At 51.7% G+C, this 19,862-nt stretch overlaps 1 protein-coding gene across 5 annotated transcripts in view; it reads right to left on the minus strand.

Annotated features, from left to right (window-relative positions):
- The window catches only part of SNED1 (sushi, nidogen and EGF like domains 1), a 123,920-nt gene that overhangs the window by 5,757 nt on the left and 98,301 nt on the right, over positions 1-19,862 (minus strand). For all 5 annotated transcript variants that reach the window (XM_073360484.1, XM_073360483.1, XM_073360486.1 and 2 more), the window contains 9 exons: positions 18,114-18,226; positions 13,107-13,385; positions 12,333-12,477; positions 10,664-10,746; positions 8,911-9,009; positions 8,037-8,153; positions 5,969-6,056; positions 4,418-4,501; positions 3,768-3,805 (listed from right to left, as the gene is read on the minus strand). In XM_073360484.1, the coding sequence (XP_073216585.1) occupies positions 3,769-3,805; positions 4,418-4,501; positions 5,969-6,056; positions 8,037-8,153; positions 8,911-9,009; positions 10,664-10,746; positions 12,333-12,477; positions 13,107-13,385; positions 18,114-18,226 (1,045 nt within the window). In that variant the 3' untranslated portion in view covers position 3,768. The remainder of the gene's footprint in view (positions 1-3,767; positions 3,806-4,417; positions 4,502-5,968; positions 6,057-8,036; positions 8,154-8,910; positions 9,010-10,663; positions 10,747-12,332; positions 12,478-13,106; positions 13,386-18,113; positions 18,227-19,862) is intronic.

Genomic DNA, 19,862 nt, shown 5'->3' on the forward strand with positions numbered 1-19,862 from the left:
TGTGGACAATTTGGAGAGAGTCCAGCGGAAGGCAACAAGTATTAGGAGGCTGTGGCATGTGACTTACAAGGATTGGCTGAGGGAGGTGGGCTTATTTAGTCTACAGAAGAGAAGAGTGAGGGGGGATTTGATAGCAGCCTTCAGTTACCTGAAGGGGGGTTCTAAAGAGGATGGAGCTTGGCTGTGCTCAGTGGTGGCAGATGACAGAAGAAGAAGAAACGGTCTCAAGTTGCAGTGTGGGAGGTCTAGGTTGGATATTAGGAAAAACTATTTCACTAGGAGGGTGATGAAACACTGGAATGGATTACCTAGGAAGGTGGTGGAATCTCTATCCTTAGAGGGTTTTAAGCCCAGCTTGACAAAGCCCTGGCTGGGATGATTAGTTGGGTTTGTCCTGCTTTGAACAGGGGGTTGAACTAGATGACCTGAGGTCTCTTCCAACCCTAATCTTCTATGAGTCTATGATTCTATGGTTGGGAAGGAATTTCTCTCCATGTAAGATTGGCAGAGACCCTGGGGGTTTTTCGCCTTCCTCTGCAGCATGGGACACTGGTCACTTGCAGGCTTAAACTAGTGCAGGAGGTCAGAGATGATCATGATGGTGCCTTCTGGCCTCTAAGTATGTGAGATCCACCCCTGTGTAGCACCCTGAAATGTCTGTGCCTGGGTCAGCTCTGCCACAAGGAGGCAAGGGTAGGGAGTGGAAAGGCCATAGGAACAGGCCTTGAAGACTGGGATTCGGTTTCCAGCTCTGCTGCTGACCTGGGGGAGGTCTTGGAAAACAAGTGGAAACTTTTAGACCTTCAAGACCTGGAATGGAAACATTTGAAATTTTGGGAAAAATTGTGAAGAAACTTATATGAAATATTTTCTCTCAGAATTAACAGGGAAAGAAGAAGGAAAAAAAAGGAAATGCTTGAACTATGCTAGCATATCCAAGGCGACATTAGTAACTGTTTACATGATATTATAGTGGTTCACAGGATGGCTAGTTTTGTCTATATTTACCACATTTACTCTGTGTGTGTGTGTGTGTGCGCACGTCACTCCACTACTAAAGAGTCTAGTGGTGGTGTTACTATAAAGTTTGGGTATATACCTGAATTTATTGGTAGTCCTTATTATTATGCTCGGTTAAATTACATCTTAGGGAGGTTCATTTCCTGAGCTTTCTCTCTAGAAACGGGAGTTTCTTCTGTACTCTGTGTGAGTGTGGCAGGTCAGGTCTATTTAGTTAACCTTCCCTTTTGTTTATAACCATCTTTCACACTTTACATTTCTTTTTCCTATATGCCACCCACTAGGGAATATAAGAATGACCATTCTGGGTCAGACCAAAGGTCCATCTAGTCCAGTATCCTGTCTTCTGACAGTGGCCAATGCCAGGTGCCCCAGAGGGAATGAACAGAACAGGTAATCATCAAGTGATCCATTCCCTGTTGCCCATTCCCAGCTTCCGCCAAACAGAGGCTAGGGACATTAGCCATGTCCATTCTGGCTCATAGCCATTGATGGACCTATCCTCCATGAACTTATCTAGTTTTTTTTTAATCCTGTTATAGTCTTAGCCTTCACAACATCCTCTGGCAGGGAGTTCCACAGGTTGACTGTACGTTGTGTGAAAAAATACTTCCTTTTGTTTGTTTTAAACCTGCTGTCTATTAATTTCATTTGGGTGACCTATAGTTCTTGTGTTATGAGAAGGAGTAAATAACACTTCCTTATTTACTTTCTCCACACCAGTCATAATTTTATAGACCTCTATCATATTCCCCCTTAGTTGTCATTTTTCCAAACTGAAAAGTCCCAATCTTATTAATCTCTCCTCATATGGAAGCTGTTACATACCCCTAATCATTTTTGTTGCCCTCTGCTGAACCTTTTCCAATTCCAATATATCTTTTTTTTCAGATGGGATGCACGCAGTATTCAAGGTGTGGGTGTACCATGGATTTATATAGAGGCAACATGATATTGTCTGTCTTATTATCTATCCCTTTCTTGATGATTCCCAACATTCTGTTTGCTTTTTTGACTGCCACTGCACGGATGTTTTCAGAGAACTATCCACAGTGACTCCAAGACCTCTTTCTTGACTGGTAACAGCTAATTCAGACCCCACTCAAGAAAGAGATTTTGGAAAAAATGCATCTGAGCACCCTAAGGGGGTGCAGCTGCAACTTCCTCTCTCACACTAGGTAAATTTGTTGTTGTTATTCATATCAAAGCTAAAGAATATATACTTCTCCAACCAGCACTTGTTTATGGGCTAACTGAAGTACACATAATACATTTCTCATTCTGAAAGAAGTAAAGGAAGCTTAGTTTTGAGAAGCAGGTAATGGCTGTTGATATTTCAGTTTTTCCTGTGCCTTCAGATTTCCTTGATTTCTACCTGGGGCAAGTCACTTTCCCTCCCATGCTTTGTCTGAATTGTTCATTTCACTAATATGCAGCTCTGCAAGGCAGGAACTCTGTCTGGCTAATTCTGACATCACAAACCACAGGCCATTTAGGGCTCTGTATTCCCATAATACAAATACAACAATAATGTACTACTGCCTTGGCCTGGGCATCCTCAGGGAGGCTAGATAGATGGGAGCAGAGGCTCTATAGGAGTCCTGCCAACAGAAACTGGATCACTGCATCTCCAGGCTGTTCCTTCCCACCTAAAAGGCTCCAGCAGTCAACTGCAGAAGTGGAGTTGTGGGTGGTGGTGGCTGCTGCATCCATGGCATGGCAGATTTTGTCAAAAGCCAGGGAAGGGTCTGTGGGAGTTGGGCCTGTTAGAGGATAGTCTCCAACAACTCTTGGCAGATTTGTAAAAGGTGTTAGATTAACTTTCGACAGCACAGCAAGCATTCTCTTAAAAGGAGGAGGTGGATGGAATGCACAGTTTCTAGACAAAAGCACCAGGATAATAGGAAGCAAGGACCATGCAGCACTCGACTACAGTAAATAAAGATGAACTGAGGGGTCAAACTTTGAGTCTACTCCAAATAAAGTAAGTGCACACTCTTCCTTGTAGGCACTGCATGCTTATATGATTTGGATGGTATCTGTGGCAATATTTAACCAGCTTAAGCACAATGGTCAGTATTCCCCTTCCCAGAGCTCTCAGAGCCATCCTTCTAGTCTAGGGTGGCTTACCTGACCCCCAGCTATGCCTTTACATTAGCCTTGCACAAACACACACAAGTGAAGTTTAAGGTCTTGAAACCAAGGCTTAACTCTTATTTGAAGCTAGCAAGAAAATGTTTGTCTGTAAGAGGCTGGTCCATGTGTTGCGGTGAGGGGGAGGAAATCAACATAGAAAATCAGTGGGGCCAGAATCCATAGCAAATACCAGCTTGATGATGACTTCCAGGGAGCCAGGGCACTATTTGTTCAGTCCAGGGCGCTCCACATTACTCTAGCAATGGATTTCAGCTTTCTGCCATCTTCAGTCGAGATGGTCTTGCCCATGTGCCATTTCTGCATGGGAGTAGTTTGGGGGTCCATCACAGGTACCAGTGAGCAGCATGTCATGGGTTTTTGACATGCTTGCTGTGGTTACAGACTGGGGCCATGCCCTATCAGCCGTCCTTTTTACAGCTCTCCAGGTAGGAGGCTGCCTGACTGCCCTTTTAACCCTGGAGAATGATTGTCTCACACCCCACCCCGTTGTGAAACTATCTGTCCTTGGCAGGTGCTACGAATGATGGCAGACTCCTCAGTGCAGCACCCTTCTACCTTCTAAAAGCCTCTCAGGGAGAAAGATCACTTACTCTATGGCTTCTTCAGTGCGTGATTGTTACTTTGTTTTCTGGAAGAAGGAAAGAGAGAGGTCTCAGTATACAAGACAGCTGACCTTTTTCTTTTTGTTCACACTAACAGGTACGTTTCCATAGAAGTGAGGTGCAATTCAGCAGTTCAGTCCCTGTATTAATGGGACTCCCAGTGTTCATGACTCTGAAAGTTATCCCATAAACCCAACTCATCATTTCTAAAGGACTAATGTTGCTCACAATGGCAGACACCCACAAATGTCGTCTCCAAGGTGACTAATGCCCAGACAGCCTAGGGCTCGGCTCTGTATTTTCATGCTCTGAGGAGGAGCGATAGCACACACTTATTGATCCTAACCAGCCTCCCATGCAAACAATTTTGGTGTACCAGCCCTTGCTACATCTTCAGGCATCTAGGCCTAAATTTTCAGCTGTGACTGATTTTGGGGGCCCACTTTGAGCTGGGTTAAAGGAGTTGGTTTCCGGAAGGTAGGCACTCGGCATTTTCTGAAAATCAGCCCCCTGTCACTGTGTCTCAGACTGCGCACCCATAATGACTAGTTTCTATTGAAAATGTGAGCGCTGTTTTCCATTGTGTCTGTACGTTGCAGTGTTGCAAAGCCATTGCAGTAGCCGTCAACCGACCCTACCTGCTGCCTGTCTTCTTTGAAGCAGTGCTCTCACAGCTCTCCTTGTAGCAGATGTCCTGGTGGACTTTGTAGACCCTCTTGTATCTGTTAGTACAAAGAGGACACAGCAGAACAATTTGCTGTAGACAGACATTGAAATTCCCTGCCTGGCCGCAAGCACTGGATCCCTGAGGTCGCTTGTGCAGTGGGGTTTGGTCAGTCCTGATCAAAAGACTGGTGTCATGTCCAATGTTGGTCAAGCTCACCACCAGCACCGTGAGGGGAGAGCACTGGCCACTCAACCACCAGCTGCAGGGTCTGTTGGCCAGGTTCAGAATGGACTCCTAATTCTTAGTGGAATCCCAGCTACTCTTAGAGTGGGGGAGGGAGCCAGTTTTCTGGCTGGTAATTAGGGCAGCACAGTTTGGGGAGTGAGACGAGACCCTTCCAGAAATGGTGCGTGGGTCTGGGGCATAGCTAAGAGGGGGCTGGTACAGAGGGTAACACAGTTAACAAACGTAGCCTGGACTCTAGGGTCTGGCTGCCATTAAAGACCCACCGGTTACCACCCTGCTTAAAATATGACTGCACCGTCAGCTACTTTATTTCTCTATTCTGCGAGGAGGAGAGGGGTTAACAATGCCTTATATAGATGGAAATGCTTAAAGAAATTAAGCACCACAGCGCAATTCAACTAAAACACAGCTCTGCTATTGCATGCTTAATGGCTAGCCTTTCCCACAACGCTTCAGATAGATCATGGAAGCCAAACAGACAGACGATGGGCCAAGAGCGTCAAACTACAGCCCAGAAACATTTGAGTAACTGACCCCATGATTACAACTAGAAGATCATCGGCACTGCTGCCTAGTGAAACAGCAGTGCCAGCTGCATTCTGGAGTGGGAGAGCATGTTGAGACGGGTTCAGCGGATGGGAAATACTCGCTGTCAGACTGGCTGTGGCCCTAATTGATGGCAAGAGAGAGAAATCTTTTGCTTGTAAGGGAGAAAGGGAAACTGGAGAAGATGACAGCCAGCCAGCCACCCTCCAACCAGCTCGCTCTCTCCCTCCTCCCTGCCCAACTCCTGGGGGAAAAGGCACTGGTTGACTTTGCATTAGTACAACATGTGCAAACACCCCAATGCCTGGTAGAGGCGAGGGGTGGTACAGTGTCACGTTTTCTAGATGCTCCAACAGAGCCAACATTTCTAGTATCACACACTAGCCTACCACTTGCCTTCACCACACTGATAAAAACCCAACCCACTGCAGCACAGCCTGGAGCTGTCCCTTGAGTGCAGAACCACACCTATGCCAAACATCAGTGAAGGTGCTAGGACAGCATGTGGACTGTTTTTGGCTGCTATAGCTGCCCCCATACTGCAGCTTCCCCTCCCCCCCCCATAAGACATGGCCAGACAAGGTAACAGAAATGAGACAAACTACATCCGGAAGCAGCTGATCCTCATTCCTCCTCCTTGGGTTTCCAAACCTCAGCCACTGCCCACGAGCTCTCCACATGGCCAAATGTAAACAGGAAGGGGGAAGTGCAAAAGGCAAGCTATACTCACAGGTAGTGGCAGATGCCGCCTTCCCAGACAGGAAACGACTTGGTTTCTGAGTACAGCCGAGTGCAGGAGTGGGGCAACTTCTTGCAGGCTAAGCAGAGAGAAGGGGAGAAAGGGTTAATTTGATGCCCTATTAGCAACAGGACACCCCAATTATGGAGAAAAATCGGTCATGAAATGAATAACACTAACTGCTCAAACCCACCTTCCTAGCAGCATACATTTATCCCAAGCGAGGCATATTCCCTGCCTCCAGGAACTGCTCAGCCAGCCAGCCAAGTCCCAGCCTGGGTGCATGGCAATTGGGGGCTGGGTTTTAAAGCAGGCCTATAAAGGGGGAAGCAAGATGGGGACTTAGCAGCTGAGGACAGGAAAACTGATCCTGCTTTCTGCTTGACACCAAGCAGAGGGTGAGAGCCCTGGTAGCAGCACTGCATGAGGGGGTCCAGAAATCAGGCAGCTGAGTTTATTCCCCCACTGAATTTCCTTTGTGCATCTGTGAAATATTTGCCCTTATACGTGCTGTACTCTGTGCCATCCCAGGGCCTGCCTGACATCTGAGGCTGCACAGCATGGCTTAGCGCCAGGCTCCTGCCCTGGATGGCAGTACATGCCCAGTGACATTTCCTAGGGCCGGCAGCCCAGGGGGCTCACTGCCCAGCAGGGTTTGTTATGTGAGGCTGGCTGAGTTTTCTTTAGCCAGGGGGCCATATAATGTGCATGTTATCAGCACAGTGGCTGATGGTGACCGAAGCACTGCTGCTCTTCCCAAGGTGCCATGGTAAAGCTGCTGTAAGTAAGGCACCAGCTCCACGCTCGAGACGACTACCACTGCAGAGGTTTATGGTACCTGGGGGGGTGGGGGTAGAACTGGACTCCAAGTAAGACCTTGGGCCCAAGGCCAGGGAAGAGGGGCTAGTGGCTAGAGCACAGGCTTAAGGGGCCCACCTGCATTCAATTCCCAACTGGACCATGTCAGTACTTCGACAGAAGGTTTCCAAAAGCAGCACGTGACTTGGGGCACTCAGGGAGGCCTGGCTTTTGGCATGGGCTGAGCGCCCGCTCTGAAAATCAGGCCCATCTGAGGTGCCCCCAGCTCCATCCCCAAAGTCATTGGTCACTCTTGAAAAATCTTAGCCCCAGCTCTTATGGGCACCATCTCCAGGAACTCTAGCTCCTTGGACTGTACACCCCAGCGTGGGGTATGAACTAACCCCTCCAGCAGCATACAGGGCTAGCTATGGGACCCAGGCCCCACTGTGCACAGAGAAAGCAGCTCCTGTCCCTACCCTTAGTCTTGACCCAGGTTGCCGCCCCCTCTGCTGAAATGCTGCTCTCACCTCCCACAGCGCTTGCCAATTTGACAAGGCCTGAGGTCCATAGCCCCGGTTTCCCAGCAGAGATGAGTATTTCAGGGACAATGGCTCTAATCCCGCTGCCTGGGGGCTGCAGCACTGCCCTGATATCTCTGAGGAGACCTAGGACAGGAGGCAGCAGCTGCTGCAAATCCCAGACACAAGTGCTCCAGGGGCAGATGGGAGCTGTGCCAGACAGCAGGGGAGGGGCATACAAGCAAGCTTTTCTCTGGGAGGGAGGGGCAGGCTGGGTCTCAAATCTGCCCTTCCCAAAACAGGTGCTAGCAGCAAGCAGGCTCTTCTCCCCTTGAGCATCAGCAGCCGAATGCCTTTGGAGGAGAGGTGAGGGGGCTGGGGACTGCTCAGTCTGATGGAGCCCGGGAGGGTGGAATTCTCTCTTCCTCTGGCCCAGCAAGCATCAAAGCAGCCTGTCCTCAGTCACGTGAGCACAGGACTCACTAATCCAGGGCCCCTCCTGGCCTCTAGCCTGCTGTTGGGCATTACTGACTCTGCACACCATAGCCTGCCTTGGCACTGCTGCTCCTGGCGCCCCCTCAGCCTGCAGGACAGGGGCTCCCTGCTGGCCTGGGCCCTGCTCCCTGGTGTGACTGACTGCTGCAACCCTAGCATTGGCTCACCCCCGCCTCCCACTCTCTTGTCTTACTGCTGGCGGGCAGCTGGGCTAGGGCTGAGACGCAGGGCAGCTGTAGCCTCACCTAGTTCACAGCGTCTGCCCTTGAAGCCGGGGATGCAGTCGCAGATGTAGACCTCGACACCCGGGACACAGGTCCCCCCATTTTTGCAGGGGTTTGTGGAGCAGTTCCGGCTATCGTCTGCAAACACAAACACCAACATCAGGCCGCTCCAGCCTTTGGCAGAGGACGCACATCCAGGGGACGAAGTGTATGGCCCAGACAGAGTGCCACAGTGTACCCAGCCAGAGGGTTGTGGGGTGGGGTCTGGGAGGGGGGAGTTTATAAAGTGCTGTGCTGTACCCCCTCACGCAGGGGTTCAGAGGTCCGAGCAGGAGGCTTCAGAGAGAGCCCCGTGGTGGCATGGAGGGTCTGATCCCGAGAGGTGCTGAGTGTTGTGGGTGCTCAGAATCTCTGGATCAGGCCCTGACTTAAGGGTGCCCCCTGGGCTGGCACTTTCGCAGTGAGCTGCCTGCACCCAAGGACTAGTCTCTAGCCTCCTGCATGGAAAATCAGAAATTGCCAGCCAAGCAATGGGTTGTCTCCCACTGGTTCTTCCCTGAACCTGGCAGCTGTCCTCATGGCAGCTGGAGCCCTCAAGTTCAGGACAGCTGCCCTGGGCCATGCTGCTGGCCAGAGACAGCAATTCATGCACATGTGGGGTGACGCAGCCACGCTGTAAAGGGCTGATCCCCAGGGAGCCAAGGCTATTACTCAGCGTTTGGGTCTGACCCACAATAACCATTTGGATCATTTGCAAAGTTGAGCTGTGGATTCAGGTTTGGGTTGCAAATCTCCCCAAAGTTTGGGGCTGTCTAGCACAGGGACTATGGTTTGGGACCAGCTTTAACAGTAGAGTCCCAACTGCAAACATAAATCCCCCACTCGCCAGACTTACAGTTTCCCTTCTGGTTCTCAGACTCCAGCAACTGCAGTGCCAGGCCAACCCAATTGGTTGATTCCTCCATGTTTTCCAGCTTCACTGGTGCCTCAGATTCTAGGAGAACAACCAAGAATATGTATCCCTTTTATATTAGAACCTAGGCAGTGCCAGACAGGATCAGCCCCAAGGGCCATCCAGCCCAGTCACCAGCACCAGCTGCTTCAGTGGCAGGTGGAAGGACCCCACAGGAGGCAGCTGTAATCTGCTCAGAAAGACGCTTTCTTCCTAAACCCCAACAGGCAGAGGCTGCATTAAGGTCTGAAGCATGAAGATTTATTCCTTCCAAAATGCCTAGTTTTTGTTTTTTAAATCCTGGCTCCTGTCATTCTGGCCATTTTTATCAAATGTCCAGTCTGTTTGGGAACCCCGCTAAGCTCTTGGCCTCAGAGATCTCTTGTGGCAATGAGTTTCACAGGGAGGGGTAGGGGTATGCGTGTGTGATATTGCCACCTTTTCTCAGCTCTTAGTTTTGCTGACTTTCACATACCGTTTGCTGTGCTGCATGCCTTTGGCATGGCCATTCATATTCAGCTCCTCTCCAAAGACCCTCTCCCACAGTGATCTCTCAGCACTTCCTCAGGGCGGGGGAGAACAACTAGCCCCATTGTGCAGAAAAGAAAGGGACTTAGCCACTGTCACCCAGGAAGTCAGAACTGGGACTAGAACTCAGGTGACTCGGTGCCCTGCTCTCCCCTCAGGAGACACAGCCAGGTGCCATTTCAGAGGGGTACACCAAATGGGATTTACATTTTTCTAGACATGTTATCTCCCTCCCCTTTCACCATGTGGGGCAACAGGATTTGCATCCCTGCATGTAAACCCCAGCACAGCTACCGCCAGCAAAACCTCCTGGTGATGTGCATGGTTCAGGGAGTCAAAAGATGGCTGCAGGACTGTATTCAGCACAGCTGCTCATTCGGGCACCCTGCCCATTTCCGCTCTCATTCTCCAGTCTCCATCCCTTAGCCCAGGCTGGGCTGGCGGGGGGGAAGGGGGAGCAGGGGCTGGGCATCTGCATCCTGGGCCTTGGTTACAATTCAGAGGGTTACCATGTCTGAGCATGGCAGGGAGTTACATGGGGCAGCTGCCTACAGCAGGATTCTCTTCAGAGGCAGCTGGAGCCGGCCACTGTCCGAGACAGGATACAGGGAGAGCTGCACCTTGGGCAGCGCCAGTCTGACATTGCTCTTAGCAGCAGGTATGGACCAGGCCCTGCAGCGGTCAGCTGGGAGTGACCCCTGCCCCAACAAGCCACAGACTGGTGGGGAAGCAGCATGGCTCTGGGGCTCTTCCATGGCATTCAGGGTCAGCCTGTGCTGCTTCATCGCCAGGGCATTGTGGCTTCACACATGCAGTGCCAGGACCCCTGGCCATTCCAACCCAGGGATCTTCTTTCTAGAGAGCTGAGCCATTGCCCCTGCCAGCATTTCCCCCGGCTTTGTCCTGCCCATGGAGTCACCTCACATCTGTGCTGGGCTGTGGGATTGGCCCTTCTCTAAAGCCAGCTGGGGGCTGTGTGTAGAGAAAGTGAGACAGAGACTTTTCACACCCCTGTGGGGCAGGTGCTGCACACTTCAATCCTATAACCGTTTCAGAGTTACACCTCCTGCAGTCCAGCAGGCAACTGTGCCAGTGTTGCTTTCACACCCTCTGTGGGACAGGGGCCCAGGCAACAGACAAGGGGCTGGGGAGGATGGAGAGTACTTACGTGTTCTCACAGTGACGGATTTGCTTGGCAAGCTGCTGAACTTGGCACTGATCCTCCGTCTGCCATCCACCAGCTCAGTAAACCTGGAAAAGGAAAGAATTACTAGCCCTCGTACAGTGGCCCAGAGGGCGTTCGTGCTCCCCCACAGAAATCAGTGGGCTACAGCACACAGTTATATGGTTTGCCGACAAGATTGCTCATTCAGCTGGTGGGCCCTAGCAGTGGCATTCTGAGTGCAGAGAGCAGCCTGTGGAAAGGAACTGTGATGGACCACGCTGAGCGGAGCGTCAGCCAGGGGATGAATATGCTGGTCATTTAAACTGCACAAAATCTTGTTTCAATTTGTTTTGTTTCCAGTGCCATCCTGGAGCCTGCAAAGTGAAGGCTGTTTGCAAAGTGAACTTGCTCTCGCAGTCCTGTACTGTTCCTCTTCGTGACATGCAGGCACAGAGAGGTTCCGTTATCAAGTGGGGCTTCAAGGCACTACTGGGACACAAACAATCAGCATCAATGCAGGAAGCCTGAGGTGCACACTCCTGAAGTGCTGCATTAACACTGCAGCAAGTGAGAACTGAGATGCAGACAAATAACTAGGGGCACATTCTACTCAGTGATGTGGGTATAACTGCCAGGGGGAGCCAATCACATGGCAGCTACACTGGCTGCCACATAGCCCACTGTGGAATCTGGCGCTTCATGTAGGTTTTGGAGTCTGACTGCCCTTGACAGTTTCCTGTCTGAGGAGTTGCAGAGATTAGCAGAAAGGGTGTATGTGGCCATGATACAGATGCATTGTGCAGCAGAGGGCACCTCTACTACATTCTCCTGTGTCCCACCATGCATTTCCAGGGCATTCAGCCAGTCTGCACCCCAGTATCCATTTTCTCCTCCTGGTTGATTGTGTTCCGTCTCCTCCAGCTTCTCACCCCACTTAAAAAATCTAAAGAGCTTCTATTTAAAATGCAGATCTCTCCCTTGCCCAGGAGAAGCAGGCCTGGTCTGTGTTACTGGCTCCAGGAAGGGGTGCAGCAGGCTGGATCCAAGGTGGGCACAGCAGTAAGGAGATGGCTGAAGATCTGAAACATGGGCCAGGCAGCCAGTGTCCACCGGGGTGGGCAGAGGGAGGAGAGATTCCATGCTCAAACAGCAGAGCAACTGATCAGCACTGGGTTGCATAAGTTGTAGCAATTTCAAGGAGAGGTTCCATTTGAATAGGGCACCTGGGGTGGGCTGTTTAAAGCTGCCATGGAAGTGGGGCTGGATGTTCAGGCCACTAATGGAAATCAGGCATCCAGAGCCACCCACCAGCTGTTAACATCCCACCCACCCTTTGTACATGTGGGAGAGGCAGATGCTCTCCAGTTCCCAAGGATCAGAGCCAGGGCGACAGGGGATTTGCTGGGAGCATCCCCCATGCACTAACCAGACTGTTCTAGTGCTGGCCACCAATCATGAGATTATACAGTGGGTTTGTGATGTGGCCAAATATACACTGAGGACTAGAGGAAATGTGGCCAGGAAATGTGGCTTACATGTGACCTGATCTGTACTGGAACACAAGGGTTCAGCAGAAGTAGCCCATTCCCGCTCTCATCCAGCTCCCACCACCACATGTTATTTGTTAGTGCTCAGACTTCAAGCAGGGCTGTGCAATTGCTGCTGAGCCTACCTGGGGGCCTGCGAGGGTTCCTCCAGGATGTCATGATCAGCAAGCAGGCGCAGTTCTGGCAGCAATGCTGGGAGGAGCCTGTTCCTGAGCACCCGTGGGTGTCCTGCTTGGCCCCATCGCCTCTCAGGGGTCCCATCCCTCTGCACTGCAGGCCACAAAGGATTAGGCTTAGCCAGGACGAAGCAGTGAATCAGTGGAATAAATGGAGTGTAATTCTACCATCAAGCCACAGCCTCCGAGAAAGCCCACCCCCAACTGGCTGGGGATTCTCCCGCTGAGCAGCCATGGCATCTGTGAGAATCAGTATATGTACAGCCAGCATGGCCCCGGGAAATGTCCAGACCACCATGATGGCTCTGCTTCCACCCCATGCCAGACTGTGCCTTGTGAGAGAGCTCCCTCATCTCACTGCGTGCCCAAATACAGAAGGGGTCTCACACACCCAATGTAGCAAAGGAAGAACCATACAGGCTCCCTGCTGGCTTTCAAGTGGAGAACACTGCATGGAAGCAGTGTTTCCTCCAGCTCGGTGGAAAACCTGCAGTGCATGGCGTTTCCAGCTCATGGGCAATTTACATTCCCGGGTGGCTATGCTGGCTCTCATGGACAAGCTGATGTTCCCATGCCCTGTTGTCACATCACTAGTTCAATGCCTGTTCTCCCCATCAGAACTCCTCCAGCAGAGGCACCTGTTCCCTTGTGTATGCTCTGTCCCCCTAGCATAACATTTCCCTGCCAGGCTCAGGGAAGGCCATGTCGGGATCATGGACTTACGGGTCAAGATGTAGACATGGGCTGGCTCACTGTGCCCTTGGCCTTGCTCGGTGTTCTGGATGGCTGTCATGGACAAGCGATACCTCTGACCGGGAAGCAGGTCACGCACCGTGTAGGACGATAGCTTCCCGTTGGGCACATAGCGGCTCTTGATGCTCTGGTTAGTGGTGACGTTGATGATGTAACCCTCCACAGACCCCGCCAGCGGCTGATCCCAGGTCATGTAGACAGAGGTGGCGCTGACTCTGGAGGCAGTGAGGTTCCGGGGAGGAAGAGGCCCTGTGCCGGTGGGAAGGAAACATCAGTCTGAATGGTCTCAATGGAGTGTCCCTTCGCTGATTACATGGCTCAAGCTGCCTGTGATCTCTGCTCCTGGGACAGCTTCGTGCTCCCAGCCTTGCCGACCTGGTGGGGGCAGGGCTTAGAGCCCACATGCTGCTTTCACACTGGCTAAAGCCCTCTGATTAGGGTGACCAGACAGCAACTGTGAAAAAACAGGACAGGGGGTGCAGGGTAATAGGCACCTATATAAGAAAAAGTCCCCCAAAATGGGACTGTTCCTTTAAAAATGGCACATCTGGTCACCCTACCTCTGATGTCTTTCTACAGTTCCTGCCAGGTGCCCAGTTCTCCCCCAGTTCACTGGGACGGATTCAGAGAGGGGCTCAGCTCACTGCTGGAATGACCCCAGCAGTCCTAGTGAGACTGCAGGGGGCACAGCAGCAGCAAGGACCCAGTAAACAGGCTCTGGCTGTGCAGCATGGCTGCTCACCCCCAGGCTAGGCTAATCTGGATGCTCAGGCCTGGGCTAGCTGTGAGCCTGGCAATGGGCACCATTGTAACCGTCTGGGGCAGACCCTAGCACAGGGGTGACCCTGGTGCAGTGAAGTGAGCAGCACTGATGTAAACCCTGCTGCACTGTTGCAGCGAGGCCACATACAGGTTGTGCCAGGCTAACGACAGCAATGTAGTTACAATGGGGCAAGTGTCTTGACTGCAGCCAGGACCCACAGCGAGTGACAACTCTAGGGAGCCCCTCCAGCACCCCACTTGCTAGGACGGGGTCCATCTCCAGACCTCTGCAGCACTCCTGTTTTGTTGCTTCAGCCCCTTCTCCAGGATATCTCTAGTCTAGAGCTGAAAATGCAGGGCCAGATCCTCAGCCTCGCACCAGCGGCACCATGGTGCTGCAACGCCAGGTTAGAGGGCTACCTGGTGAGTGCCCCGGCACAGAATTACTGTGGGGTCAGCTCCTACACCACCACCCCAGGGCCCGGGGCAGCGGGTGTGGGTGATGCCCAGCCCAGCTGCAGGCTGGCCATAGCTCCAGCATGGCTCTATAGTCAGGGATGGTGCAGAATCAGCGTCAAGGGGAGGGAGGGAGGAAGAGAGCTGCAAGCAGTTGCACTCGGTATTCACTGGGCACAGCAAGGAGCGAACCTAGAGGTTCTCCCCTTTTCTGACTACAAATAACAAGGGCGTATGAAGAATCTGCCACACAGCTCCCAGTTTAAGGCAATCCCCACAACCTTAGAATCAAAGAATCATAGAATATCAGGGTTGGAAGGGACCCCAGAAGGTCATCTAGTCCGACCCCCTGCTCGAAGCAGGACCAATTCCCAGTTAAATCATCCCAGCCAGGGCTTTGTCAAGCCTGACCTTAAAATCCTCTAAGGAAGGAGATTCTACCACCTCCCTAGGTAACGCATTCCAGTGTTTCACCACCCTCTTAGTGAAAAAGTTTTTCCTAATATCCAATCTAAACCTCCCCCACTGCAACTTGAGACCATTACTCCTCGTTCTGTCATCTGCTACCATTGAGAACAGTCTAGAGCCATCCTCTTTGGAACCCCCTTTCAGGTAGTTGAAAGCAGCTATCAAATCCCCCCTCATTCTTCTCTTCTGCAGGCTAAACAATCCCCGCTCCCTCAGCCTCTCCTCATAACTCATGTGTTCCAGTCCCCTAATCATTTTTGTTGCCCTTCACTGGACTCTCTCCAATTTATCCACATCCTTCTTGAAGTGTGGGGCCCAAAACTGGACACAGTACTCCAGATGAGGCCTCACCAATGTCGAATAGAGGGGAACGATCACATCCCTCGATCTGCTCGCTATGCCCCTACTTATACATCCCAAAATGCCATTGGCCTTCTTGGCAACAAGGGCACACTGCTGACTCATATCCAGCTTCTCGTCCACTGTCACCCCTAGGTCCTTTTCCGCAGAACTGCTGCCTAGCCATTCGGTCCCTAGTCTGTAGCTGTGCATTGGGTTCTTTCGTCCTAAGTGCAGGACCCTGCACTTATCCTTATTGAACCTCATCAGATTTCTTTTGGCCCAATCCTCCAATTTGTCTAGGTCCCTCTGTAGCCTATCCCTCCCCTCCAGCGTATCCACCACTCCTCCCAGTTTAGTATCATCCGCAAATTTGCTGAGAGTGCAATCCACACCATCCTCCAGATCATTTATGAAGATATTGAACAAAACCGGCCCCAGGACCGACCCCTGGGGCACTCCACTTGACACCGGCTGCCAACTAGACATGGAGCCATTGATCACTACCCGTTGAGCCCGACAATCTAGCCAGCTTTCTACCCACCTTATAGTGCATTCATCCAGCCCATACTTCCTTAACTTGCTGACAAGAATACTGTGGGAGAGACCGTGTCAAAAGCTTTGCTAAAGTCTAGAAACAATACATCCACTGCTTTCCCTTCATCCACAGAACCAGTAATCTCATCATAAAAGGCGATTAGATTAGTCAGGCATGACCTTCCCTTGGTGAATCCATGCTGGCTGTTCCTGATCACTTTCCTCTCATGCAAGTGCTTCAGGATTGATTCTTTGAGGACCTGCTCCATGATTTTTCCAGGGACTGAGGTGAGGCTGACTGGCCTGTAGTTCCCAGGATCCTCCTTCTTCCCTTTTTTAAAGATTGGCACTACATTAGCCTTTTTCCAGTCATCCGGGACTTCCCCGGTTCGCCACGAGTTTTCAAAGATAATGGCCAATGGCTCTGCAATCACAGCCGCCAATTCCTTCAGCACTCTCGGATGCAACTCGTCCGGCCCCATGGACTTGTGCACGTCCAGCTTTTCTAAATAGTCCCTAACCACCTCTATCTCCACAGAGGGCTGGCCATCTCTTCCCCATTTTGTGATGCCCAGCGCAGCAGTCTGGGAGCTGACCTTGTTAGTGAAAACAGAGGCAAAAAAGCATTGAGTACATTAGCTTTTTCCACATCCTCTGTCACTAGGTTGCCTCCCTCATTCAGTAAGGGGCCCACACATTCCTTGACTTTCTTCTTGTTGCCAACATACCTGAAGAAACCCTTCTTGTTATTCTTGACATCTCTGGCTAGCTGCAGCTCCAGGTGCGATTTGGCCCTCCTGATATCATTCCTACATGCCCGAGCAATATTTTTATACTCTTCCCTGGTCATAAGTCCAACCTTCCACTTCTTGTAAGCTTCTTTTTTATGTTTAAGATCCGCTAGGATTTCACCATTAAGCCAAGCTGGTCGCCTGCAATATTTACTATTCTTTCGACTCATTGGGATGGTTTGTCCCTGTAACCTCAACAGGGATTCCTTGAAATACAGCCAGCTCTCCTGGACTCCTTTCCCCTTCAAATTAGTCCCCCAGGGGATCCTGGCCATCCGTTCCCTGAGGGAGTCGAAGTCTGCTTTCCTGAAGTCCAGGGTCCGTATCCTGCTGCTTACCTTTCTTCCCTGCGTCAGGATCCTGAACTCAACCAACTCATGGTCACTGCCTCCCAGATTCCCATCCACTTTTGCTTCCCCCACTAATTCTACCCAGTTTGTGAGCAGCAGGTCAAGAAAAGCGCCCCCCCTAGTTGGCTCCTCTAGCACTTGCTCCAGGAAATTGTCCCCTACGCTTTCCAAAAACTTCCTGGATTGTCTATGCACCACTGTATTGCTCTCCCAGCAGATATCAGAAGATACCTTCTTCTGTTCCCCACACTTAGTTTCAAATCAGAGCAAATCTGTGAACAATGCCTTCTCCACTGAGGCTGATGGAGTTGGTCCTGCAGGCTCGAGGGATGAATCGGGCCCCTAGGTAGGACAGCTAGGCTGGAGCGAGGGCTGGTTGTCTCAGGGAGTGGCTGCTCCCCCTGATGTTAAGCCAGTTGGCAAGCAATTTGCTTTTGCCATGATCTGGGGATCCGGGGAGCATCAAATGGTCCCACAGCCAGTGGCAGGGTGGGGCTGCCCCTGTCTCTGTCTATCACTGTTCGTGTGAGATTGGACACAGGTGCAGCAGGTCAGCCAGTGGAACAGCCCTGCTGACGGTCAAGGAGCAGTCAGGGCCTTGGGAAGCAAAGGGTACTTCTGAGCATGGGTCAGTGGGCCAGCCCCCACCAGCCCGTGGGCCATACACAGCCACAGCATGCTCCTGACACCCTCCAGAACCAGACCAAGCTCAGAAGTGGAACCAAGGATGGTTTGTCAGGATGCAGCATGGACCCAATGACACTGGTCCCACCAGCCCCCCTGCAGTGCAGGCAGCCATGCTGCGTCCAGGGAGAGGCACACAGCCCAGAGAAACAGTGGCTGCTGTCACTGCTCTCCAGGCAGTGGGATAGTGTGAGCAGGTGCTGGCTGGGTGTGTGCATCATGCTGGATGTGCTGACCATTGGTCAGAATTTCCCCTTCCCTGGGTGGGATGCTGGCTTTTGAGCAGGTGCCCGCTCTCCAGCTGGAAGCAGAGGCTGCTGTCTGTGGGCTCACTGCTTTAGCCCTATGGTCCCATCGGCTTCCAGCCAAAATGTGGTGAGCACCTTCTAAACATAGCCACTCCATACTGAGCCTCAGCCATGCAGGCCATCTGGGGCTGGGCTGCTCTACGCTGGCAGGGCACCCCGAAGGGCCAGGGGGTTGGAATGAGTCCCTCACATCCCTTGGGACAGCACAGGCTCCTCCTCAGGGAATGGCCATTTAGGCTCCGGCCCTGAGGAAGAGGCAAGGGAACATCTGGTCGCACTCACGAGTCCACACGTGGAAGGGTGGCATGGCCAGGCTCTCTGAGGGATGATCTTCCGTCTCCAGCCCACTCAGGGTTGACACGTGGATGAGATACCTCTCCCCTGGCTGGAGGTCCCTGAGGCAGAGGAGGCAGAGGGAAGGAACGTAGGGTTGATTAGCTATTATGGCAGAGATTTCCAGGCAGAGATTGCATCTTCCCCATGTCTGGATGGCACCCAGCAGAACGGGCCCCTGACTGGGTTCCTGACAGAAATACTCACTACGCTTCCTCAACCCCAGTAGCTTTGACCCCCGAGCTAAGAAAGCAGGAGCTCTGATATGATTTCCAAGGAGCCTGGGATGGGGCAGAAACCTGACTGCAGAGTGTGATAGACTCTTTACTACACAACCTCTCTGTGGCGATCAGTGTCCCCATGGTCACTCAGTCTCTGCACCATGGGTGTGTGTGTGTGCGTGTGTGTGTGCGGGGGATCGGTTTTAAATTACTGCCATATGTAGTGTTGCAGGGAGAGCCACGTTGCCCACTCTCCCTGTTACCAGCATGGGTGGGCATGTGATCACAGCTAGTGCCGTCAGCTGTGGTCCTCCGCACACCCCTTGTAACGAGAGTCCATGGAAGGGGTGAGGGGGGTTCTGGGTCCTGAGCATGTGGGATATAGGTTTCTGCCGGTGTGTGCTGCTCCCTGCAGACGTGGTGTGGTTTTCACACTGCAGTTGTCTGCACTGTAGTGGGTTTGGGCTGGGTGGACAGAGGGGCCTGTCACGCATCCCCCTAGAATGGAGGAGCAGGAGCAGGGTCCAGAGCTGAGAGCAAAGGAGAGGGAGTTAGAGCAGGAGCCAGTCTGCTCCCTCTGGCAACTGCTTCCAATGGCCGGGACAAGGCGGGGAGCATGTGCTGCAGTGACTACGATGGCTGGTTTCACCATCACTGCCGTGACAACAGACACAACCCATAAACAGCACTTTACCCTTCCAGGACCTTTCACCTAAGGATCTCAGAGTGCTTTACAAACACATCAATCAAACCCCACGGAATAGCTAAGTTATCACAGACAGGTCGCGAGATCCTGGGTGATGAGAACCTGCAAAGGACTTTTCACTGATTACATTTGTGAAACACCCAAGCCCATGATTCAGAGCATGATCCTGACCCCACTGGAGCTCCACTGAGAGCTGGACTAGCTGAGTAAGGAGTTCCAGAAACCAAGTGTGGCAAATAGATAAGGGTCAGGAATCACGCAAACTGTCTGACTGTAGGGCTCCTTCTTCTGTTGCATACACATTCTTATACACCACTTATTGCTGTAGGAACTGAGCACCTTCCAGTAGGGCATTGAGCAATGTGGCTTACATCTGTCAGATATTATTTGTTCTCAAGCACCCAAACTGACTGCTGGGTCTGAAGTGTCTGTCACTGGTAGGTAGAGAGGCCGCTGTCAGCATCACTAGCACATTAGCGTGTCTGCTTATTAACAATATTGAGGGGATGTAACAGCTTGGACCTCAATCCTGCAATTTACAACATACCTGAAGAGAGTCCCATCAAAGTTGGTGGGGTTCTCCCTGTACACAGCCGTCTGCCAGCATGGCAGAAATTACAGCATCACTGCATTTGCTTGGTTCTTCACCTCATCCTGAAACTTGCTTAGTGCTGATACTTGGTAGCTACCCAGCACCTTTCATCTGAGAGACATTCACTCACAATGCCCTTTTGAGGTAGGCTAGCACCAGCGCTCACAGCCTCACATGGC

The sequence above is a fragment of the Lepidochelys kempii genome, chromosome 9 (genome assembly GCF_965140265.1).
Source record: "Lepidochelys kempii isolate rLepKem1 chromosome 9, rLepKem1.hap2, whole genome shotgun sequence".
NCBI lineage: Eukaryota > Metazoa > Chordata > Testudines > Cheloniidae > Lepidochelys > Lepidochelys kempii.